Below are 25,714 nucleotides of genomic sequence, written 5' to 3'. Positions count from 1 at the left end.
TATACAGAGGAGGGATGCGATGTAGTGTCCCCTATACAGAGGAGGGATGCGATGTAGTGTCCCTTATACAGAGGAGGGATGCGATGTAGTGTCCCTTATACAGAGGAGGGATGCGATGTAGTGTCCCATATACAGGAGGGATGCGGTGTAGTGTCCCATATACAGAGGAGGGATGCGATGTAGTGTCCCCTATACAGAGGAGGGATGCGATGTAGTGTCCCCCCATACAGAGGAGGGATGCGGTGTAGTGTCCCCTATACAGAGGAGGGATGCGATGTAGTGTCCCTTATACAGAGGAGGGATGCGATGTAGTGTCCCTTATACAGAGGAGGGATGCGATGTAGTGTCCCATATACAGGAGGGATGCGATGTAGTGTCCCCTATACAGAGGAGGGATGCGATGTAGTGTCCCCTATACAGAGGAGGGATGCGATGTAGTGTCCCTTATACAGAGGAGGGATGCGATGTAGTGTCCCTTATACAGAGGAGGGATGCGATGTAGTGTCCCATATACAGGAGGGATGCGGTGTAGTGTCCCATATACAGAGGAGGGATGCGATGTAGTGTCCCATATACAGGAGGGATGTGATGTGCCCAGATGTGACATGAGGGGACCAGGCTGATACCTCCCACCGCACATGATGCGCTTCTCTTACTGGAGGTGACATGTACCCACTGTATAGATATATTCCCCTGTATGTGAGGCCCCATGTATATGCGGGCTCTCTGTACATACACACTGTATATTCCTGCCATGTGAGGCCCCATATATACGCGCGCACTCTGCACAAGTATATATACCTCTGTGTATATGTGTGTGTGTACCCGTGTATGCCTCCCAGGACGCGGGCTCCGTACACGCCGGTTCCGGGGCTCCCGCGGCGCCGCTCCCCTCCTCCCGGGCCCTCACGTACCTCAGCTGTCGGGCTCCCCTCACCGGCCGGCAGGGAGGGGGCGGCAGGCCCGGCGGGAGCGGATGATGAGGATGAGGCGGGAGCCGGCGGCCGGGGTCCTCCTCCAGACAATACACCGCGGCTCCGATCCTGCCCTGGCCAAAATGGCGTCCGAGAAAGATCGGATGTGGCGTCAGCGGCTCATTAGCATGTGGGGGGACTCATTGTCCGGGCGGAGGGCGAGGAGAGCCCGGGAAAAAACAAACCTTTCCGGCCTGACGGGAGTTCCCGGGGAGGTGGCACCGTCTGTGCCGCTGAGGAGTGCGCGGAGCTCTTTGTCCTGGAGCCGAGAGCGGGAGCACGGAGCCGGCAGCTGCACACAGCCTCCAGTAGGGGGCGCCTCACTCTGACGGAAGGATACGAGGAGACGGTGTGAAATCACGGCGGGGATGTACAGTGTGTGCTGTGTTTTTTCCCTCTTCTCTGTAGCATATCCTTCCGCGGCCGGGGCTACATGTTGGAGTTGGTCACATGGTGCTGGTTGCTCAGTGCTGCGGCCATGCGGTCAGGGCGGGGATGGCAGGCTCAGGGCCCCCACTTCCTGCTCTGTGCCGCATGCAGCTCACACAATGGTCAGCAGCAGGACTGCCTGGGGCCCTGACTCCTTCTCCTGGGCTGCCAAGGGGCCCCCATATTGGCCAGGGGCCACTGAAAGTCCATATCCACCACCACCACCACTCATATAGTTGGGTTTCTTTCAACCAGATACATTTTGGCCAATGGATAGGCCTAGAGACCCAATATGACAAAGTTAGGCTTGGAGAACCATTGGTTCTATGACGTCGTTTGGTTAGCTGCTGCAGCTCTTCTTAGGATTTAAGAGTGCAGACATCATCCTGGTTATGAGCAAGAAGCTATTGGGCAACTGGAGATCTGCAAGGTCAAATATGTCAGATCCTAAATCTTACAAGCTTGGACTTCCTTCAGTCTATACACCACCCATGTTGTGTTGGCCACCACTATGTCTTCTGAGAAACTGTTTGTTCATGACATTATGTCTTCTCCTAGCTTTGCCCAAAAACCATGATGAGAATAATGTAGCTGCTCTCCACCAGAAATAGCCGAGTCACTGTCCCATCAGGTCAGCTGTAATACCGGACATGAGTGGCGCTGGTCCTAGGGTAGCAGCCATTATTGATAGGCAGACGCTGGCCACCAAACTTGTTGGTTGCATGGTGGGCTTGTAATTAGTACAAGGTCATATAATGAGCCATTGACTATTATTGTGCAACCGGGGTCATCCTCTACCAGCGCTGATCACATCTCACCCGAACTAAGAGATTCTGTTCATTCAGCTTCTCTCACATTAATTTAACATTATAAATTACTACGAACTTCAATGAAAAGTTTCCATGAGGAATGTGAACGTCCCATGTGTGGTAATGAATGGGCTTCATACTTGGGACCCTTTATAAGACCGCTGAGATGAAGGAGCGGTAATGGGTGCTTTATAAGACTTAATTTGAGCAGTGTATATGTAATAATTAATTTGGACACTGAGTGGCGTTATGTACATGACCACTGGCATCATATCTATGGCTACTGTTTGGCACTAGTTCAATTAGCTTTGTATGGCTCGCTAGGAGTGAGGAGTGGCAATGAGGATTACGGGGCCTAGTCACACTGTATGCAATCATTCCTTGGTAATACTATTGTCTATCCCTATGGGTACTGTCAGGAATCTTTTATTTAGGCAGTGTATGACACTTGCTATGAGCAGTGTATGGTACTATTCATGTGTGCACTATCCGAGGGGCTGCTGAAAAGTCTTTGGCTTTACCCAGAAAGAAACGAGATAGGATGATGAAACTTTACATTTATTCCACATACTCTCCACTGATGTCAACACACTTCTGTAAGCCTAGCTAAAAGAAGGATTTCGGTTGTGCCTCAAACCAGTCATCCATAGCAGCATGGCATCAGAAATGGTGTGAAATTTGGTACCCTTGAGGTATTTCTTCAGGTTTGGAATCAGATGATAAGGAAGAGGATAGAGGAAGCTAGATCTGGTGAATAAGGTGTGTGATCAATCAGCTGGAAGCCCAGCTCCTCCAGTTTTGCCGTGGTTGCTTGTGTAGTGTGAGTGGAGGAGTTGTCTTGCAGGAACAAGATTCCTTTGGACAGCTTGCCGTGGCTTTTGGCTGCCTTCAATTGGTCCGAAAGTTCAATGTAATACCTTGCATTGATGATGGAACCCTTTTGAAGGTAGTCCACTAGCAGCACGTCCTTCTTATCCCATAACACAGACGCCATCACCTTAGTGGCTGATTTTTGCACCCTGAACTTCTTTGGATGAGGAGAACCACTGTACATCCACTCTTTTGACTGCTCCTTGTTTTCATGGACATACAAATAAATCCAGGTCTCATCCATAGTGACCCGTCGATCCAGGAAGTTCTTATCAGTTCGGAAATGCTGACAAATGGAGCGGGAAGTTTTCACTGGCATGTTTCGCTGATCTGTTGTCATACATTTGGGGACCCACTTTGCAGATAGCTTTCTCATGTCCAAATGTTCATGGATAATGACACAAACACGTTCATGGGAAATCCCCATGATGTCTGCTATTGCTTTAGCTGAAGTTCGTCGATTCTCCAGTATGAGGTTGTGCACAGCATCGACGATCTCCGGAACAACAACCACTCTCGGTCGTCCAGGATGTTCCTCATCATTGGTGCTGAAGTGGCTCATTTTAAATTTGGCAACCCAGTTCTTAACTGTGGAATATGATGGGCATTGATCCCCCAATGTCTGCGACATATCACCATGAATATCCTTCGCTGACGTTCCTTGCAGAAACAAGAATTTTATCACTCCTCTGCTCTCAGTTGCTGTGAATATCGCATAAGACTCCGTCATTTTGTTTTCCCGCGTGCGTAGAAAACTATTGCCATAAGCAACAAACACAAAATTTTGAAAACATATATTGAAGATATAAGGCTTTCATGTGATGTAACATTCATTACCATAGAAACAGAAAAAATCGCAAAGCCAAAGACTTATCAGCAGCCCCTCGTATGACCCTCATATGAGCAGTGCATATGCCATACAAAAAGCCAAAACATGGTAGGAATCAGTTAAATGCAACCACCCTCCAGATCACTAGTAAAAGGAGAGAGGTCAAGACTAAGGGTAGATTGAGTGAGGCGAGGTGACTGAATGCCAACTTCCAAAGAGGAAAGGTCTACAACAAGAGCCAAATGAGGGTATTATTTGATATGTTGAAATAAGTGAAGAAGCATTTTTTTTTTTTTAACAACAGACAATCATTGAGACCATGATGGGAATTAAATTACTGACCAGCAGTGAGGTAAAGAACACACAGAAGAACTATAGGCCCTTGCTGACCATCATGAGGCGCATGGGAGTAAGGGGAACCACAACTATTGGAACTTGAAGTGGATTGGGCACTGAAGCAGTTTCCAAATAACAAAGCACGTGGTACCTTGATGGTATCACTGTTCAAACGAGACATAGTAAGTCACAAGATCTGGAGGAACTGCACATGGCCAAAGGGCTTGAAAATATCAATTTTCATCCTACTGATGAAAAAAGGCAATACCAGGGACTGTGCCAACTATAGAACAATCCGCTTCATCCTCCATGGCATGAAGGAGTTCCTAAAATTCATGTAGAAGTGCTTGGCCAACATCCTTGACAGAGAAATTCTTAACACCAAAGGGCAGCGGACAAGTGATCACATCACAAACCTTAGGTGGATCATAGAAAAGACGGCAGAGTACCAGAAGAAGCTCTAGCTTTGCCTCAATGATTATACCAAGGCTTTTGACTGTGTTAAGCATTATAAGCTTTGAGAAGCACTGAGAGAGATAGTAGTGCCGGCACACCCGGTTGGGTTAACAAGATCACTCTACAATGATCCAGAAGCTACAGTGAGAGCCAGGTATAGAGATACAGAATGGTTCAAGATCAAAAGAGCACAAGACACGGTTGTGTCCTCTCTTCTTTTCAACCTTTATGCAGACATAATCATGAGGAAGATGGACTTAAGGCTGCTTTACACGCTTGATTTATTTGACGATATGTCATCGGGGTCACGGTTTTCGTAACGCACTTCCGTCATCGTTAGCGACTTCGTTGCGTGTGGCACCTATGTGCAACTCCGAACGATCGCAAATAGGGTGAAAATCGTTGATCGTTGACACGTCTTTCAGTTTCAAAATATTGTTCGTCGTTTGGAACGCAGCAGACATATTGCTACGTTTGACACCCTGCCAACAACGAACAACATCCACACGATCGCCTTGGTCAAACAATATATCGCTGAACGATGTAGCGTCGTTTGTGAGATGTGTACGTGTGACCGCTACAAAACGATCTCGGCAAATCGTAACAACGATCTGGGCGTGTCACATCGCTAACGATATTGTTGTGTGTAAAGCAGCCTTTAGATGACTCGATTATTGGGGTGAAAATAGTTGGAAGAACCATCAACAATCCAAGATATGCAGATGATATAATCCTGCTGACCGAAAGTGAGAATGACTTGAAGAAGTTGATCCTGAAGTTGAAAAAAGAAAGCAAGAAGATGGGACTTTAACTGAGCAACAAGAAAACCAAAATCATGTCTCCCACCAAAGAGGAAACTCATATAAAGATTAACATTGAAGAATTAGAAGTGGTCGACATCTTCATTTTTCTTGTGTCCCACATTAATCACTATGGTGGTATGATAGCAGAGATCCAGCATCGATTAGCACTGGGACATGAAGTCCTGGTGAGCATGGACCAAATATAAAAGAGCAAGGCTGTCTCAATCACCGTCAAACAAAGTAGGATCATGTCAATTGTTTTCCCAATTGCAACACTTGGCTCTGAGAAATGGACACTCATGAAAGCAGACAAAAGAAAACCTGTTGCCTTTGAGTTGTGATGCTGGAGGAGACATCCAAGAATCTCGTAGACAGCTAAGATCACCAACAAAGATTTTCTTAATCATATAGTATATCACAAAAGTTAGTTCACCTCTCACTCACATTTTTCTTAATTTTTTTATATCTTTTCATGGGGCAACACTGAAGATCTGACACTTTGATACAATGTATAGTAGTCAGTGTATAGCTTGTATAGCAATGTAAATTTGAGGTGTCTTCTAAATAACTCAACACACACCCATTAATGTCTAAACTGCTGGTAACAAAAGTGAGTACACACCTGAGCAAAAATAGCCAAATTGGGCCTAAATAGCTATTTTCTCTCCTTGGTGTCATGTGACTAATTAGTGTTACAAGGTCTCAGGTGTGAATGGGGAGCAGGTGTGTTGCATTTGGTATTCTCACTCACACACTCTCTCATACTGGTCACTTGAAGTTCAACATGGCACCTCATGGCAAAGAATTCTCTGCGGATCTGAAAAAAATTGTTGTTGTATATAAAGATGGCCTAGGCTATAAGAAGATTGCCAACACCCTGACACTGAGCTGCAGCACTGTGGCCAAGACCATACAGGGGTTTAAAAAGACAGATTCCACTCAAAAAAGGCCTCGCCAAGGTCGACCAAAGAAGTTGAGTTCACGTGCTGAGCATCATATCTGTAATACCTCAGGTGAAGGCAAGTGGGAGTGGACCCACTGGACCACAGGGGAACCCAGGCTTACCCATTAGTGGGAGGGGCTTAACTAGGCTCCCACCACAAGGCGGAATGTCAGGTACCACTCCTAGGGCAGTAACCGAGACTGTGGCAGCTGAGCGAAGCAGAGGGACAGCAGAACCGGGGTCAAGCAATGGACAGGGCACAAGCAGGACAAACAGGACAGAATCAGGAAGCACAGTCTGGATGGGAAACAGGCAGGATGGGTACAGGCAGGTACAGAACTTTGGCACAGGTTATCAGCCTCAGGTCACCAGGCAAGAGACATCAGGCAGAGATCATCGGACACAGGTGCAGCTGGGATGACTGAGACAGACAGGATGATAGGTGCAGGCAGGCACAGACACAGATCCAGGATACAGGCAGGTACGGACACAGGTGCAGGATACAAGCTTGTACGGTTTCTGGTGCAGAATAGTTTCTGGTACCAGCGAGCAGACAGGACAGGTCCAGGGAAACAGATGGGACAGACACAGCAGAGCAGAACTGGTTGCAAGCAGGACTAGAGGCTAGAAGACCAGAGCAGACAGACAGGACCAACACACAGTTAGGATCATTAAAAACCTAATGCATTACTCTGACCCCTCTCATCAGGGGGGAAGGAGCCTTAAATACCTGCTGCCTTCCAGCGATAGGCCGGGGACCACACCACACGTGGGCGGCAATGAAGGGACATAGAGAATTACGCGACAGGTGGGTGGCCACCTTGGCAAGCTGAAGACCATGCATCATGAGGATGGCCACGCAGGAGTTCGAGAGACTGCGCAGCAGAAGGATGGCCATGCAAGAAAGATGAGGGAGCAGGGACATGGCGCTAGGACACTGCAGAGCATCGGCGGCATACTAAGGAAGCCAGCGCTACAATATCGAGAGGTTGTTCAAAATAGACATATGCATAGTGGTGGGAGTGTCATGGTTTGGGGCTGCATGAGTGCTTCCAACTGTGGGGAGCTACAGTTCATGGAAGAAACCATGAATGCCAACATGTAGTCTGACATACTGAAGCAGAGCATGATCCCAACCTTTTGGAAACTGGGCCGCAGGGCAGTATTCCAACATGATAACAACTCAAAACAAACCTCCAATATGACCACTGCCTTGCTAAAGAAACTGAGAGGAAAAGCGCTGGACTGGCCAAGCGTGTCTTCAGACCTAAAGCCTAATGAGCCACTGTGGGTCATCCTCAAACGGAAGGTTCAAGAATGACACGTGAATGAACATCAAGCAATTGAAAGAAGCTCGTCGAGAAGCAGCCAATAGAGTATTCAAGAGTCTAACACAACTGTATGGATGCAATCAAATTCTAAAAATTAAAAACATGGGGCTAAAATAACCTTTTAGTGGTAACATTTTGATTATTCTTGTTCACCAGTTTAAAATTCTATGAGGCACATGTGGTGTCACCATGGTCACTGCACCCCTAGATGAATTCATCATTGAGAGGTGTAGTCTTTAAATTGGGGTTGTTTATGGGGCGGGGTTTGATTTTCTAGTACCTCTGATGCTCTGCCAATGTGATATGGCACCTTCAAACCATTTCAGCCAAATTTGCACTGCAATATAGTGTTCCTTCCCTTCTAAGCTATTGGTGAACTTTAGGAGAAATTGTGGAACACATTTTTTCCAATTACCAATTTTAAAATTAAAAACTTGGGGCCAAACCAATATTATATAGTAAAAACTGAGAATTTTTCATTTACTAAGCCCAATGTTATTATAGAATTATGTGAATCGCCTGAGGGTGAAAACTGCTCACTACACCTTTAAATAAATTGCTTGTGATTTGTAGTTTCCAAAATTGGGTCACTTGCGGGGGTTTTGGAATGTCAGGGGCTCTTCAAAAGTGACATGGCAACTGCAATCTATTCCAGCCAAAATGGCACTCCAAAATTTAAATAGCTCTCTTTCCCTTCTGTACCCTGCTGTGCACCCAAAAAGTAGTTTTCCACCACTTATGGGTTACCGGTGTATGCAGGGGAAATTGTACAACAGATTGTATCTCCCATTTTCCCGTTACCGTTATGAAATTTAAAAACTTGGGGGTAAAAGTAATACCGTATTTTGTGGGAAAAATGTATTTTTTCATTTGCAAAGCTAAAACAATCTGTGAAGCACCTGTAGATTCAAGGTGCTCACCAAACATCTAGATACATTCCTTGAGGGGTGTAGTTTTCCACATGGGGTCACTTGTGGAGGGGGGTTTCACTGTTTCGGCACATTAGGGGCTCTCCAAAACCGACATGTCGCCACTATCTATTTCAGCCAATTTTGCACTCTAAACTTCAAATGGTGCTCCTTCCCTTCTGAGCACCCAAACAGTAGTTTTCCTCCACATGGAGTATTTCTGTACTCAGTGGACATTGCACAACAAACTGCATGGTACATTTTCTCCTGCTACCCTTATAAAAATCCAAAATTTGAGGCTAAGACAATATTTTGTTTGTGAGGAAAAAGTACAATATTTTCCTTCCAAATTGCTTTAATTCTGTGAAGCACCTAAAGGGTTAATAAACTTATTGATTGCGATTTTGAGCACTTTGAAGGGTGCAGTTTTTAAAATGGTGTCACTTTTGGGTATTTAAAGTCAATGCAAATGTGATATGGTCCCTAAAAAAAAATTAGTTGGAAAAATGAAAATGCTGATAAACTTTTAACCCTTCGAACAAAACAAAAACTGTACTTATGTAAAGCAGACATGTGGGAAATGTTATTTATTAATTCATTTGTGTGACATGACTCTCTGGTTTAAGGGCATAAAAATTCAAAAGTTTGAAGATTGTGAAATTTTAATTAATAATTTTAATTTTTTTTTCCAAAATTGTGATCTTTTCATAAATAAACGCAACAAAATTCAATCTAAATTTACCGCTTACATAGAGTACAATGTGTCACGAAAAAAGCATTCTCAGAATCTCTGGGATCTGTTGAAGCGTTCCAGAGTTATTACCGCATAAAGTGACACTGGTCAGATTATTAAAATTTGGCCTGGTCATGAAGGTGAAAACAGGCGGGGTGGTAAGGGGTTAATAATATAAAGTACAGGGGGGCGAACATATTTACTGCACATCCCATAAAAGTGTGGCGGCGACTACAAAAGTCTCCTGGCTGGTAGGAGTGATATTTAACGTCTGCCATGACTCAAATGTTAACTGTATGGAAAATTATACAGGTTTTAACCTATTACAGAAAGTCTGAGACTACAGAGATAGGAAAATATGATATTATCTGTGTCATTTGCAGCTGAGATCTCTGTGAACGTCATTTAAAGCAACTCTACGTCTACTAATATTTCTGTTTGATCATGAATTTTCATGTTCTTTACAGTCAGAGCAGTTTTTTCATTTCTTTCTTTTAGCTGGGACCATTTTGGAGTTAAGAACATGGTATCTGATCTGCAGGCTAAGCGTTAAAGAGCAGGAGAAGCTGAGCAGAGATCTATAGTTTTTATGTTTTTTTATGTTATTGATTTATATCCCTTTTATTTCAGTGCTTAGCAGTCAAGTGGGAGGGGTTACATAAGCTGATATGAATAACTAAGTACCGCCCACTGGACTCGTAAGCAGAAAAAGAGAAGGGACACTGCTGAATCGTTCCCACAAAACTATAAATCCGTCTGCTCAATTCTTCCTGCTTGATAACGTATCAGATTTGAAATTAAAATCATATAGGTGCATGGTGGTATTCTTTTTTTTCTGTGTCCCCCCACCCCCTCAGTAGTTATAAACCAAAATCTAATAAAATATTCGGGAGAGAGGGACAGACAGAGAGATGAATAGAGAGAGAGATAGACAGATAAACAGAGACAGATGGCTAGAGAGAGAGAGACAGACGGAGAGAGAGACAGAGAAACAGAGAGAGATGGATAGAGACAGAGAGAGACAGACGGATAGAGAGAGATGAATTGCGAGAGAGATGGATAGAGAGAGAGAGATAAACACACAGAGATGGATATAGTCAGAGAGAGACAGACTGATATAGAGAGACAGAAAGAGACGGATAGAAAGAGACAGACGGAGAGAGAGAGACAGGGTAAGAGAGAGAGAGACGGATAGAGAGGGAGGGAGAGACAGACGGAGAGACAGTGAAAGAGACAGAAACAGAGAGACAGACAGAGAGAGGGAGACAGAGAGAAAAACAGAGAGAGAGACCGGAAGACACACAGAGAGACGGATAGAGATAGTCAGAGAGAGACAGGAAGACACACCGAGAGGGACAGAGAGAGAAAGACAGCTACTATCCTGGGCAACACCGGGTACTACAGCTAGTATTAAAATAATACCAGCTAAGCTCTGCTTGAAAAAATAATAAAATCTTACTTTCCTAATTTACGCACTGTATATAAACTTTGTCATCTTTTGTAACTTCATTTAATCAATAAATCGCTGTAAGAAGACAAGCCAAAATGATAATTTAGTCATGAAATTAACAGAGAAATTGTTTAATGTACTTAATGCACAGAAAAAAATCAGTATGTGCATTTTCACGTGGTGCAGGCCCTTGGCCCCCCTACCCCGGGGATGATGTCTATGGAGTCTGGAATGGGGGCCTCTGTAGACAAGGATGGTTCCTAGAATGTCCCCGGCCATGGCAGAAAAGGCCTTGTCCCCACAGATTAGCCCCCTGGCAGTGCTCAGTGACTTAGGGGTACTTTACACGCTGCGACATCGCTAACGATTTATTGTCGGGGTCACGGTGTTTGTGACGCACATCCGGCGTAGTTAGCGACATCGCAGTGTGTGACACGTACGAGCGACCTTCAATGACCGCAAAAGTGGTAAAAATCGTTGGTGTTGGAGAGGTCGTCCAAACACCAAATATCGTTGTCTGGTGAGTAGCGATGTTGTTCATCGTTCCCGCGGCAGCACACATCGCTGTGTGTGACACCGCAGGAGCGCCGAACATCTCCTTACCTCCGACCACCGGCAATGAGGACGTAAGGAGGTGGGCAGCATGTTTCGGCCGCTCATCTCTGCCCCTCCTCTGCTATTGGACGGCTGCTGTGTGACGTCGCTGTGACGACGCACAAACCGCCCCCTTAGAAAGGAGGCAGTTCACAGGCAACAGCGATGTCGCTAGGCAGGTAAGTCCGTGTGATGGGTGTTAGAGATGTTGTGCGCCACGGGCAGCGATTTGCCCGTGACGCAGAACCGACGGGGGTGGGTACGCTCGCTAGCGATATCGGAGCATGTAAAGTACCCCTTAGTCTTCCTTGACTGTGCTTGCAGAGATAGCTGTCAGTCATTAGTAGGACTGCCCACTGGACTCGTGTAGGACCGCCCACTGGACTGTACAACACCAGGGATTTCCGTGAATAAAATACAAATTTTACTGACACTTCTTCAACAATCCGATACATCATTCTGCTCAGTTTCTCCTTCTCTATACCATGCTGTTCACAGATCGGACTGGTTCTCCTTAAGGAGTTGAATCTTCTGGTCACTCAGTAACCCATCTGCATACAAGTAATTCCAGATATTTCCCCTGTTTATGTTTTTTCTTCTCTTTATTCCTGTCTTACATAGACCACTGCAATATTTTGCCACAATCAGGAGTTGATCCACAATATGGAAAAGGTGTAGGCTCCGCTGCTGATTTTGGCTTACAGATACTGATGCAAAATACTGCCCAAAACATACAAGGGTGAAAGTGGTCTTACTCTTATGTTTCTCCACTGTGGAGTAGTGTACAAAGGGATGGTACTAAGGTAGTAATACCCACAAGTGCAGTCTAGAGCTATAGTCACACAATAGGTATTGTGCGTCTCCATTATTATTATTTTTTGGTGGGAAACTGAGATGATGGTAGACGGAACTGTAGTGGGGGCCATCAAAGATACGAGTGGTGGGCACTTAAAGAGTGTGTTGTGACTAGTGATGAGCAACCCACTACCATGCTCGGGAGATCAGAACTCAACTCAAGCACCCATGTATAATGGAAGTCAATGGGTAACTGAAGCATTTTTCCGGAAGATCTTCCCATGCTCGAGTTCCTCATTGACTTCCATTATACTCCATAAACAGATCGAACCTGTCCAAGAGTCCAACTACTCGTTTCAAATACCTGAGCATGCTAGTGTGGCACACCTGAGGCTTCAGTCGCCACAGGGTACTGCATCTCCTTTAAGATATAGTACTCATCCCGGATAAGGAGAGGCTAATCGTTGGTGATTCTCACATTCACAACCACACAGTCAGGTGCCTTCCCACGGAGGGATGGCCTGGGGTACTTAGAGGGGTGGCCATCACGAAGCATGGGACTTTCCCGGTCACTGGGACAGTCACCTGGGGAGTGGGCACCACTTGGTGAAAAGGGAAAGAGGATCTTCACACATAGTCAGTTAGCCCCGGGGACAGCTTGAGGTGAGGAACTCGGTCCAATCTTCTACTCACACTTTTAGGAGCGCCATAGGACCCGTGGCTTGGAGCATCCAGCTCAGCCTGGGTTCTCTACAGCTACACGAGATTCCAGGGTCTGCGGTGAGTGGAGGAAACACCCGCGACCCGTTCCATATTCCACATATACCGGGATTGGAGGGACCCCGACCAGAAAGGACTCACAATGGGAACAGTGGAGTAAAACACCTGGAACCCGCAGAGGCTGTGTCCGCCTATCATTCCCGGCGCCGCCGTCTCGTGCTTCGGCGCCCGCCATTACTAGTCCCCTCATCATCCTCCCCGGGGCCCACTCCACCTGTGGGCAGCATGAACACCTCAGCTGCTACTACCATCCACCCCTGGAGGACAGCGACAGCAGCGGTGGCTATTCCCTGGCCGCATACCACAGGTGGCGTCACAAAATCAACCTCCACCATCATCCATCACCACCTCCTCCTTTATTGTACACCTCAGGGCCACGAAACCGGGAAGAAAGGGCCACCCCGTGACATCCCCCAGACCCGACATCACCAGGGACGAGTAATTTAACCCCTTGCTCCGTGGGAGCTACAGTAGTGCTTGCTCATCACTAATGGCAAATACTGATCACTTCTCCATCACCCTCCTAAAACAAGGCATCATCAGGGGAAGGTGGTGATAGAAGATATGGTAAAATTACTGCATTTCTGTCATCCTGATGTTTGGGGTCGGGAGGGGATAGAGACTGTGTGGTAGTGTCCACAACGCCATCCTCCTGTGATGTCCCAGGAAGTAAAGAAATAAATTACAGATATAAGGAATAGTTGTATAGGGAGAATGGTATGGAATTACCGTATAATAAAGCAAATTACAAAATAGGTTAGGGATAAAAGATTGATATTTATAAAGGGCATTATAGGTATCAGACCACCCCATTAAATACCTTGGTGTGGCTTGCAGGTCTTAAAAGGGGTTGTCCACTACTAGGACAACCCCCTTCTGATCCCACATGCTTGCCCCAGATAAAATAAAGAATATATTCCCCTCCAATACCAGTGCTTTTCCATTGATGTCCAGGATTGTGATGCCCGGGCTCATGTGGGTTTGTGGTATAACGCAAGCCCCACGTCCAATCAGCACCGGCTTCCTCTCTCCGCTCTTGGACCAAACAAGTTGATCAACAAAAAGTGAGTACCGCGGCTGCACTGACTTCCTGTTGATTGTTCGTTTGGTCCCAAGGCGGGGAGAAGAAAGCCGGTGCTGATTGGACGTGGGGCTTGCGTTATGCCACAACCCCAAATGAGCCCCGGCATCACAATCCTGGACACCACTGGAAGGGCGCTGGCACAGGAGGTGAGTATAGTCTTTATTTTATCATGGGCAAACGTGGAATCAGAACAGGTTGTCCTAGTAGTGGAGAATTCCTTTAAACATACATTAAGGGACTATTCACTCCTAAGTAAATAAGGTCCTTAATGTTTCATTTTCTGCCAGGCAAAAGGCTCCCCCCAAAAAAATAAATAAAAAAATAATGCCCCACAGACAGTGATGTGAGGACCATTTCTTTTTGTGCTATAGAATCTGTGCTCCTCTAGAAAAGGGACTGAAATCGTGTTTGCTCATCGCAACATGACTGTAAATGGATTATTTTGCCACTGTGCAAAGGGACCGAATGAGCAATTAAGCTTTGCTCCCTTTATTTGACATTTGTGACACTCCGCATTGTGATTGGTGGAGCCACGTGTCATTATAATCCTGCCTTTAATAATAATATGGACACTTGCTGAACAATCTTCCTGAAAGAATGGGAAGTAGAAGTCTAAACTAGCCCTAGTGTCCAGTGTGAAAATTGCAAGGTCAATTTTTTTTGTTTAATACAGATTATAAAAACCACACCCCCCAAAAAAAATTGGTAAGAAATCTTCAAAAATATATGTAACACTGCATTTTCCCCTGAATCTCTATATCTACCCTTGTGTTGATTAATTCGGGTGACTGTTCATGTGGCTGTTTCGCTTTGGGATCCCCTGAAGACCTAGGTGCAGGACGACTGCTAACCTCTGCCCTCTCTATAGCCTTGCTTATGTACGTCTATTGATGAAAAATTTGCACCATTTGCCACTGAGATGAATGAAAGTGGTATTGTGGCTGCATCAATGCAACAGTGAATTGCATATAGAAGCATACCCAAATTCCACACTTTACTTAGGGCCCATGTACGTTTTATGGATGGATGGTGGGGCCCCGACCATTTGTTCTGTTTGATTACCCAGGGTGGCGTTCCCCTTCAACCTATGGCTTGTGTTCTGGCAGACTTGGTATCCATGTATTAGGTGTCCCTATTACATGATCATTGCCTGATCCGACTATGGAGAAGGCCACATTCTGACACAGCACCACGCCTGTTTATGGATTGTGTCTGTAACTGCATGGTGAGGTTGGGGATGAACCATATAGGCCAAAGAAACATTGAGTACAGTGGAACCTCGGTTTACGAGTAACTTGGTGTGCGAGTATTTTGCTATACGAGCAAAGCTTGCTGTAAGTTTGTAACTCAGTTTACGAGCATGCTTTGCCGTACGAGCAAATACTCACCACACACACTTCCGGTTCTGTACTTTCACCGCGCTTTGACTCGCTCTTGCAGTCCGCACAAACACACACAAACACGCACACACACATATTATGCTCACCTTACCTTCCGTTCCCTCGCCAGCCTCCTGCTTCTTGTAGTTCACTGGTACAGGATGTGTATCGGGTAACCATCGCAACGATGGAGGAACTTCCGCTGTCAGCTGCTTCTCAAAGGCAGCGCGCTGACCAATCAGAGGCAAGCGGCTAATGCCTTTGATGTCAACGCTCTGGCAGCGGAAGCTCTGGCATCGGTCGCGATGGTTACCCGATACACATCCTGTACCAGCGAACTACAAGAACCGGGAGGCCGGCAAGGGAATGGAAGGTAAGGTGAGCATAATATACGCTTGTTTGTGTGTGTTTGTGCATGTGTGGAATGGCACAATAGGGGACCAGGATGTGCCATTGAACAAGTTGTGGAACGAATTGTCTGAGCTTGCATTATTTCCTATGGGAAATTTTGCTTTGCTAGACGAGTAACGTGGTTTACAAGCACACTCCCAGAACGGATTGTTCTCGTAAACCACTGTATTTGGATAGTAATACAGTACCTGGCTCGACCGTCAAGTCTCCTGCCTTATGGCGATATATATTAGGAGGCCGGGCTAGGTATTGCGATCTAAGGTTGTATGAAATTGGTGTTACATGCAGTTTCCAAAATAGGACTACTTCTTCTATGCGTTAATCTGCTCAATGGGGTGCAATGTTCTGCAGCACACCCTCTTTGTGCACCGTACAGATTACAAGTCTCCTTAAAACCCCCAAAACTTTGCCATTAATGTCTGTCACACGCACTGGCTTCTATCTGGATTCACTTTTGTCTGCAAATCTCTGAACATAGTGAAGGCAAAACTTACCCAGGGACTGAGAAAAGTAGAACATGTCCCACTTTCAGCTTCACTGCCTGTCATCTATTATGTTAAATGCCCCAGTGTGCGGAGAAGGCGCTGCTGGCTAGATATGTCTTTGCTTTATTATACATAGGGGATGGAGGACGCCGTAGGTCTTCTGTCTCTTCTGAGCACCAATGTGCTTTGCTCCCCATTTAATTTTCATACTTCACCCCAAGGAAAAGATGTATAATTTCAGAGTGGAGAATCAGCAGGCTGTATCTATAAGAGCCAATATCTTATCAATTGCCATCTTCATAAGCACCCAGTTTTCACAATCAGTGGGTGTTTAAAGTTTAGATGAGCATATAATTACTTCATATACACACAGAGCCATTATAACCAGTGTACATTACCCATTTCCCATGCATACAGAAACTGGAATTCTATTTTATTTTTTCCTTTAAAAATATAAATGTATATCTCTCTTTATTATATATACATATGTATGTGTATATCTATATAGATCTATCTCAAACTGCATCTTATGCATTATATTTCTCCATTTTAAGGGTCAAAATAATGCATTCAATGTAAGGCTATATGCACATGGAGCAGATTTTTTCTGCACAAAAATAGCATTTTATACTTCTTTTCATACTATTTTTTATCTATTGAGATAGGAAAAACGCAGGAAAAAAACAAAACAAATGTCCGAACATGAACATCTCAGCTTTAAAGGTACCCTCACACAAGCGTATAACTCGCATGAGTATCGGAACGCATCACTCGGTGCGGCCACACACTCTCCAGACAGGAGCACGTCAGCTGCATAAAAATACATGCAGCTGACCCGCTCCTGTAAGCAGAGAAGCCAGCTGCATCGAGTGATGCGTTCCGATACTCATGCGAGTTATACGCTCTTGTGAGGGCACCCGTATAGAAATACATGCAGCCAACCCGCTCCCGTCACGAGACTGTGCGGCCGTGCTGGGTGATGCGATGCGAGACTTGGGGAGTCACTCGCAAGTGTGACTCCCACCTAAATCAAACAAGACTCACTTATCCAAGTCTATGGGTGTGAGAGGGCAAAAGAAAAAATAAATAAATAATTGCACGTCATACAGACAATCCTAGTGGCATCCATTTGTTATGGATACATTACCGATCTGTAGCATAGAACACTGTAATTGATTATAAATGAATAGTTTCTGAGGAATGCAAAAAAAAAAAAAAAAAAGGGATTTTTTATACAGACAGCACAGATAAAAAGTGAGAAAAAAGTTGTCCTATTTCTCTGGATGAAACTTGGACTGTTTTGTTGTTTTTTTTTTTATATATGCTAGCCTGAGCTTACCCTAACGGGAATTTTTCATAATTCTGTCCACATATAAAGGTCACTTTATTCATTGAAAAATTAAAAAAAAAAAGATTTAAAAAACATCACAGCTTTCACTTTCTATTGTTTGCAGAAAATACATCCCTCTATTCCTGTGCTGTTATAATGCATCCGCTTCTGTTGGTGCCATGAGCCCGGAGTCCTGTACAAACTGAGATTTGTACTGCGGCCAAGGTATATATTTAGTTATTCTTTTACATTGCTCCATGTCCAATAGTTGTAGGAACAGGAGTAAAGGGTGCTACATGGTTTCAAAAGTTGTCACAGCTATTCCTCCCAACACCCCCTTACAATTACACATGTGTATGTGTTTTCACAGGGGAAACGGAAGTACGCCATTGTCGGACATCTATCATTTACTTATGTTTTTTAAGACTAATTTCAAAATGCCCAATCCCATTTCTCTTCCATCTCTGCCTAATGAACATCGGACGAACGCCTAATACATATTATATGCCAGGATCAGATTGTCTGGATGACGTTAGTCTTAAGCGGGCTTTACACGCTACGAGATCGCTACAGTGATCTCATTGGGGTCACAGATTTTGTGACGCACATCCGGCCGCTGTAGCGATCTCGTAGTGTGTGACTCCTAGGAGCGATTTTGGATCGTTGCAAAAACGACCAAAATCGCTCCTCATTGACATGGGGGTCCATTCTCAAATATCGCTGCTGTCGTGTGGGCAAAGTTGTTCTTCGTCCCTGCGGCAGCACACATCGCTACATGTAACGCCGCAGGAACGAGGAACATCTCCTTACCTGCCACACGCCAGCAATGAGGAAGGAAGAAGGTGGGTGGGATGTTCGTCCCGCTCATCTCCGCCCCTCCGCTTTGATTGGCCGGCCGCTTAGTGATGTCGCTGTGATGCCGAACGTGCCTCCCCCCTTGAGGGAGGGATTGTTCGGCAGTCACAGCGACGCCGCCGACCAGGTAAGTAGTGTGACGCTGCCATAGCGATAATGTTCGCTGCGGCAGCGATCACAAAATATTGGCATAACGATAGGGGCGGGTGCTATCACGCTCGCCATCGCTAGCATCGGCTAGCGATGTCGCAGCGTGTAAAGCACCCTTAACACATACATTCGCATTGTAGGATTTGTCTGGCACCTATGACTTCTGCATAGGGAGGCAAGTGGCATAAATGATGTCGCATCTATTGGTAACTGCCGGGGTAATGGTGAGGAACTCAAACATCAGGTTTATAAGAACATTTCATTATACTTTACATGAATGCAGAAAAGCTCCCCTAAAAGTAGGGTTGGTGGGGATTTTCATGTCAAAGTTGGGTCATACATGGTAATCCAAGAACAAGAGTATCAGAGAAAGGGGAAAAAAAAAAAAGCCATATATGTACAAAATATTACTTTTATTCCCCCCCTCCCCTCTCCAGTTACTCTTTTCTGCAATGATAAACCTTCAATCTGGCAAGAATAAAAATCTTGGGTAAACATGAACTCTGCTAAACGTGGTGGACGATGTCTTCCGACCGGACTCATGTGGTGGCAAATAACGTTAACAGTCCCTTTACAAATGAGACAATTTCATTGCCCCCAAGCTTGGACTCTCCATAGACACGATCCACAAATGAGATTGGCACCTGAGAAAAAACAAAACAAGGAAAACAATCAGGGATTTTTCAGGTCAAGTAATAAAGTTCACAGTAACAATTGACCTGCAACTATAAGCATAGGGCCCATTTACATGGTCAATTTTCATATTCTAGCCTTTTTTTTTTTTTTTTTTTTTTTAACATAGCACCCATTATAGTCAGTGCCCCCTTTTTTATGTGGGAAGTAGTATACAAGTTTCAATTTGCAGGCCAAACTACAGGTCCATGAATAAGTTCCGGATATAAAAAAAACCAAACAAATCCATAAGGATGACTGATGCCGTCTGTATGTGGTCTGTTAAAAATGTGTGACTTCGGCCTTACCTAGAGGTGGTCACCAAGTATTAGACAATCCCAACTGGCACAAATGTATACTTTAACCCCTTTACGACCGGTCGTTTTTTTAGCTTTCCATTTTTTTTCGCCATTCTTCTTCCGCAAGACGTAACTTTTTTATTTTTCAGTCAATATGGTCATGTGTGGGCTCATTTTTTGCGAAACGAGCTGTACTTTTAAATTAAACCATACGTTTTACCATAGAATGTACTAGAAAACAGCAAAAAAATTCCAAATGCGGAAAAATTGCAAAAAAAGTGTGATAGCACTATTGTTTTTGAGATATTTTATTCACTGTGTTCACTATATGGTAAAACTGATGTGTTGCTGTGATGCCTCAGGTCAGTGCAAGTTCGTAGACACCAAACATGAATAGGTTTACTGTTATACAAGGGGGTAAAAAAAAAAAAAAAATATCAGAAGTTTGTCCGAAAAAAGTGGTGCACGTTTTTTTACGCAATATTCCGTGACCTGTAGCGTTCTCATTTTTTCGTGATCTATGGCTCAGTGACAGCTTATTTTTTGTGTCTCAGGCTACCGTTTGTAACTGTACCATTTTTGCGCAGATCCTATGTTTTGATCGCCTGATATTGCATTTTGCGCAAAATTTGTGGCGACCAAAAAAAAACGTAACTTTGGCGTTTGGAATTTTTTTACCGCTACGCTGTTTACTGATCAGATTAATTGATTTTATATTTTGATAGATCGGGCGTTTCTGAACGCAGCGATACCAAATGTGTGTGTATTTTTTAACCCTTTAATTTTCAATGGCGCAAAAGGGGGGTGATTTGAACTTTTAGGGTTTTTTTTTTTTAAATTTTTTAAAACTTTTTTTTTTTTTATTTTACTAGTCCCCCTAGGGGGCTATATGGATCAACAATCTGATCGCTCTGCCATATCTGCTTATCTGCTGATCACAGCTATACAGCTGTAAACAGCAGATATGCTAATTTTTCAGCTCCGGGCCGAGTGAAACCGAAAGTAATTCATGTGAGCTACAGGAGTCATCACATGACCCTGTGCTACCATGACAAGAACCGGAAGTCATGTGATCACGTCACGTGACTTCTGGTATCGGCCGGTAAATGTTTACCACCGATGCCGTTGTAATGGTGCTGTCACATATTGACAGCGCCATTTAAGGGGTTAAACAGCACGAGCAGATAACGATTCTGCCCGTGCCTGGCAGGCACACATCTCAGCTGTGAAAATTAGCCGAGATGTGCGCCGATCGCTGCCGACGGCAGACTGCGGGCAGTAACACTATGACCGCTAGGACGTAATATTACTGCCCGCGGTCTTTAAGGGGTTATAGGGAACCTGTCACCAGATTTTGGCCTTCTAAACTAAAACTAGCACCTTAAGCAGTGCCACTGCTGCATTCTATAGAGGTGCACGTTACCTCCGGAACCCCTCATGTAGACCACAAAATACCTTTATAAAAACTCCTGCCCTGTATTTAAATTGTCCGGTCTGATAGGCGTCCTAATCTGTGCCTGCTGTCCCTCCTTTCACCCTCCTCCTGTGCTGATTGACATGGATGACTCCTCGGACGCCATACACATAGGCGGGCAAAATCTCCACATTATCGGCTTGCGCAGGCACCCTTCACTCTGTCCTATTGCCAGCAGAGCTGAAAATATAGATGTGCCTGTGCGAACCGGCAAATTCTCTGTGCAGGAGCGAGATTTTGCACGGCAATGAGGATGAAACGGGTGACGTCATCCACGTCAATCAGGACAGGAGGAGGGCGAGAGGAGGGACAGGAGACGCAGATTAGGACACTCATCTTACCGGACCAGACAATTTACATACAGGGCGGGAGATTTTATAAAAAGGTACTTCTGGGGTCTACAGGGGAGCTCAGGGGGCAACGTGCACCTTTATAGTATGTACTACAGGTGCTGCTTAAGGTGCTAGTTTTAAGGGTGCTTTACACGCTGCGACATCGCTAGCGATCTCTTTAGCGATGTGACATGCCAGATCGCAGATAAGATTTGCCGAGATCGCACATAGGTCATTTTTGTAGCGCCGGTCACAAGTGCGATCTCGGCAAATCATATGTGCGATCTGGAGTGTTACATCGCTAACGAGATCACTAGCGATGCGCAGCGTGTAAAGCACCCTTAGTTTAGAAGGTCAAAATCTGGTGACAGGTTAACTTTAAACATTTTGAGCTCGATTTACTAAGACTTGCGTGTTACACGATTGCCTTTCTTTAAAGCAACAATGTAGTAAGGTGCGGCCATTATGAGGTGTGCGAATCTGCCACAGGTTTTACTCCCGCCAGGGGACGGTGTTCATCTCTGGCATGGTTTTTGACTCTTTTTTGGAGGAAATTATGATGAATTTGGCCAATACTGGTGTAAAAACACCACAATTTGCTACTTTTGGGGAAAATGCCTTGATAAGTCGGGGTCCTAGTTTCCTGATCTCATCACTGGAGCTCTGGAAATTCTATTGGTGAGCTAGAAACAGGAGATAAAGATCTCACATGGATAAGATAAACGGCAGAGCATGGAACTGCCATACATAATAATTTGTAATGGTTCACATGGCTCGCTGCAAAATCCAACAAGATTTCACCTATGAACAGTCTGTGCCATCGTTCTTTCATCCAAGGCTATGGCAGTGGGAGAAGGGGGGGGGACACAGGTTATATGCAGAAGTCTATTCCACCTCCCATCCTGCTACTCAATACAAACCCACATGATATTTTCTGACACTCTACCTCTCCAATCGTGTATTTAAACTGACGTGCTCGTACGATCATCTCCATCTGGAATACATAACCCTTGGAGACGCAGTGTTCCACCAGCTTCTGCAGAACCTCTTTCTTATAAAGCCTATAAAACAGAGTACACAAAACATTTACAATATGGAAACAAAATGTGCACAAAAAACTGAAACAAATCTCAATAAGATGTGAGCAAGCTGGATACAGTGAAGACAGGCAAGAAAGGATGTCGTAAAAAAAGCCTAGAAGAATCTTACAATAATCAAATGGTCACCATTTTAGTGGTTAACTACATATGCAAATATATTTTCAGAATATGCTGTGTGCGCACGATTGTATGAGCTGTATCTTGCATTTTCATCAGTTTCCTAGCCTGTAGGTTCTATATTTTACAGGGTTGTTTCCACCTATTTCATAAATGTATTTTGTAGGATAGTGCTTGTATATACGAGCAATTTTGCTTATCAAAATTTGCAGCCATTCTTAGTTTACGTTTTAGCTTGTAGCCTTGGAGATCGACCACCTCTCTCATTCGCTCCTCACGCAACCGACTCCAAGACTTCTCTCCAGCATCCCCAGTCTCCTGGAACTCGCTGCCTCAACACGTCAGACTATCTACTACACTTGCAAACTTCAAACGGAACCTAAAAACTCATCTGTTCAGAAATGCCTATAACCTTCAATGACCTCACTGCCCCACCACCGTGCAGAGCTGCCGCCCCACCACCGTGCAGAGCTGCCGCCCCACCACCGTGCAGAGCTGCCGCCCCACCACCGTGCAGAGCTGGCGCCCCACCACCGTGCAGAGCTGGCGCCCCACCACCGTGCAGAGCTGGCGCCCCACCACCGTGCAGAGCTGGCGCCCCACCACCGTGCGGAGCTGCCGCCCAACCTACACCCCACCTACTGTCTCCTCCCCAAAATCCTATAGAATGTAAGCCCGCAAGAGCAGGGCTCTCTTCCCTCTGTACTAGTTTGTCTATTGTAACCTGTATATGTGTTCTGTATGTAACCCCCTTCTCATGTACAGCACCATGGAGTCAATGGTGCTCTATAAATAAATAATAATAATAATAATAATAGATAGCAGAACAGTCAGAGTGCTTACAAGCTCTTTTTTATTCAGCTTGTTAGAACTGTTTTGAAGCTAGCCAAGATTGCTAGAGCGCGCTGTTACCTACTAATCCTGGCCAGAGTCAGTACAGCTTGCAAACTAGACAGCAGTGGTGGTCTATCTTCTAGGCAACGAGTTATTAAACCTTTTTGTTTACAAGGGTGGTCCGCAACGCTGACTTCGGTACTAGGTTTGCCATACATGTTTAGAGATAATACCCCTATTTTAGCACATATGTCTTCTCTGCCAGCGTCATGTTTTATGCCTTTCAGCTATACTTCCTATGTCCAGGAATCAGCTCTGTTTTCACAGCCATCACTTTCTCTTCAGAATCCTTTGCTCCCTTCTGACTACATTTCCCATCATTCTTTGTCCTGGGGGGCAAGCCAGCAGTGAGCACAGACCTGTAACGCTGCCTACATCGCTGCCAATCCACCCCCAGCATAAGCATGATCTCCTGTACTGGGCACTGTTACAGGGAATAGAAGTCACCAGAACAGCAGCCCTAGAAATAAAGATTATCCCCTGGGCTGCACGGTGGCTCAGTGGTTAGCAATGCAGCCTTGCAGTGTTGGGGTCCTGGGCTCAAATCCCACCAAGGACAACATCTGTAAGGAGATTATATGATCCTCCAGTGTTTGAGTGGGTTTCCTCCAGGTTGTCCGGTTTCCTCCCACACTACAAAGACCGTACTGAGAGGGAATGTAGATTGTGAGCCCCAGTGTTGACAAATGACAATGTATGTAAAGTACTATGGAATTAGTGGCACTATATACCATAAGTGAATAAATATTAATTATTATTACTCCCCTAGTCAGAATGGGGAAAAATAAAATTATTGTATTCATATAATAGAGTATACAGCAAGGTGTACATATATATTACCCAGCAGTGTGTGTACATGTATATACACCATACAAAAGAGGCTGGGTCTGCCGGGAGAGCTGTGTCTGCAGCAGCATGCACAGGTACAGCCTGAGCTCTGCTTAATACAGCTCCGCCCACACACATGGGAAGCCCCGCCCACCCATCAGTTTACAAAGCCCGGAAGTGAGGCAGAATCTGAGGTTACATCACAGGAAGTCTGGGGATTCTCAGCCATCAGATCATGTGACCAGAAGAGCAGCTCAGGCTACAGCAGGACTTGCAAAAGCAAAGTATTTACTAAAGGGCTCATCTATGGCAGTTTACATGAAAGGAACATGTAAGTTACTGACCAACACCTTTAAAATGTTCAGTATTCTGGCGTTATTAGTAAGCGATAAATTGCAAAAGTGATAGTGCTTGTAAAAACTGACAGACAATATCCATTCATGAAAATGGGAATAACCCTTTAAATTTGCAATTGGCTCTGTGCTAGTGGAGGAGGCTAGCTGTTGTGATTTCTCCCCAAGGCTACTTTCACATTTGCGTTCAGCGGAGTCTGTCACTATGGAGAATAGCGCAGTACGTTAACGCACTGCGCTATTCTCCATAGACTTGTATGGATGAAGCACTGTAACGCAAGTGTCAGCGTTGCATCCGCTGGACGACGCAGCGTCGTTATTTTGACGCTGCGTCGGGCGGAAGGAACGCAGTATGCAACGTCTTTTTGAGCAGCGGAATCCTTTGGATTTCACTGTGCATGCTCTCTCTGGCTCCCTCCACCCGTAACCAGGGTACACATCGGGTAACCAAGGAACCCTGGTTACGTGTGCCGGGAGCCCGACACTTCCCCGCTCGGCTCCGCCCCCTCCCACACTCCGTATGTATGTACACACACACACACACACACACACACACACACACACACACACACACACACACACACACACACACACACACACACGTCCCCCAGCGATGCAGTCCCCGCGGCACTGACGTCCTCAGCCATGGCCCCGCTCGGCTCCACCCACCGCACTCCGCCCCCCGCACAAATTGTCGGCGACCGAACGATTAGCTGATCACCCGGCGGCCGGCTACTGTGAGCGATCGGCTGATCACCGGGCGGCCGGCTACTGTGAGCGATCGGCTGATCACCCGGAGGCCGGCTACTGTGAGTGATCAGCTGATCACCCGGCGGCCGGCTACTGTGAGTGATCAGCTGATCGTTCACAATAGTCTGCCGACGGAAAAACTGTAAAAAAAAACCAAACGG

The 25,714-nt window shown here is 45.3% G+C and overlaps 2 protein-coding genes across 3 annotated transcripts in view; both read right to left on the bottom strand.

Moving 5' to 3' along the window:
* ADNP (activity dependent neuroprotector homeobox) overlaps positions 1-1,384 on the bottom strand; it is a 45,693-nt gene extending 44,309 nt beyond the window's left edge. Inside the window, exon 1 of one of the 2 annotated variants that reach the window (XM_075350600.1) lies at positions 1,160-1,384. The gene's annotated coding sequence lies outside the window, so the exon portion shown is untranslated. Of the gene's footprint in view, positions 1-914; positions 1,123-1,159 lie in introns of those variants that run through there. The other variant, XM_075350599.1, reaches the window with a different exon arrangement.
* A 17,322-nt stretch (positions 1,385-18,706) lies between these two features.
* Positions 18,707-25,714, bottom strand: part of DPM1 (dolichyl-phosphate mannosyltransferase subunit 1, catalytic) — a 34,386-nt gene continuing 27,378 nt past the window's right edge. The window contains exons 8-9 of the mRNA XM_075347846.1: positions 22,458-22,572; positions 18,707-19,378 (exon numbers count right to left, since the gene is read on the bottom strand). Coding sequence (XP_075203961.1) covers positions 19,274-19,378; positions 22,458-22,572 — 220 coding nt within the window. The 3' untranslated portion in view covers positions 18,707-19,273. The remainder of the gene's footprint in view (positions 19,379-22,457; positions 22,573-25,714) is intronic.

This window comes from Anomaloglossus baeobatrachus, chromosome 5, assembly GCF_048569485.1.
Source record: "Anomaloglossus baeobatrachus isolate aAnoBae1 chromosome 5, aAnoBae1.hap1, whole genome shotgun sequence".
NCBI lineage: Eukaryota > Metazoa > Chordata > Amphibia > Anura > Aromobatidae > Anomaloglossus > Anomaloglossus baeobatrachus.
The sequence above is the reverse complement of the archived record's forward strand: the minus strand, read 5'-3'. Positions and strand labels throughout refer to the sequence as shown.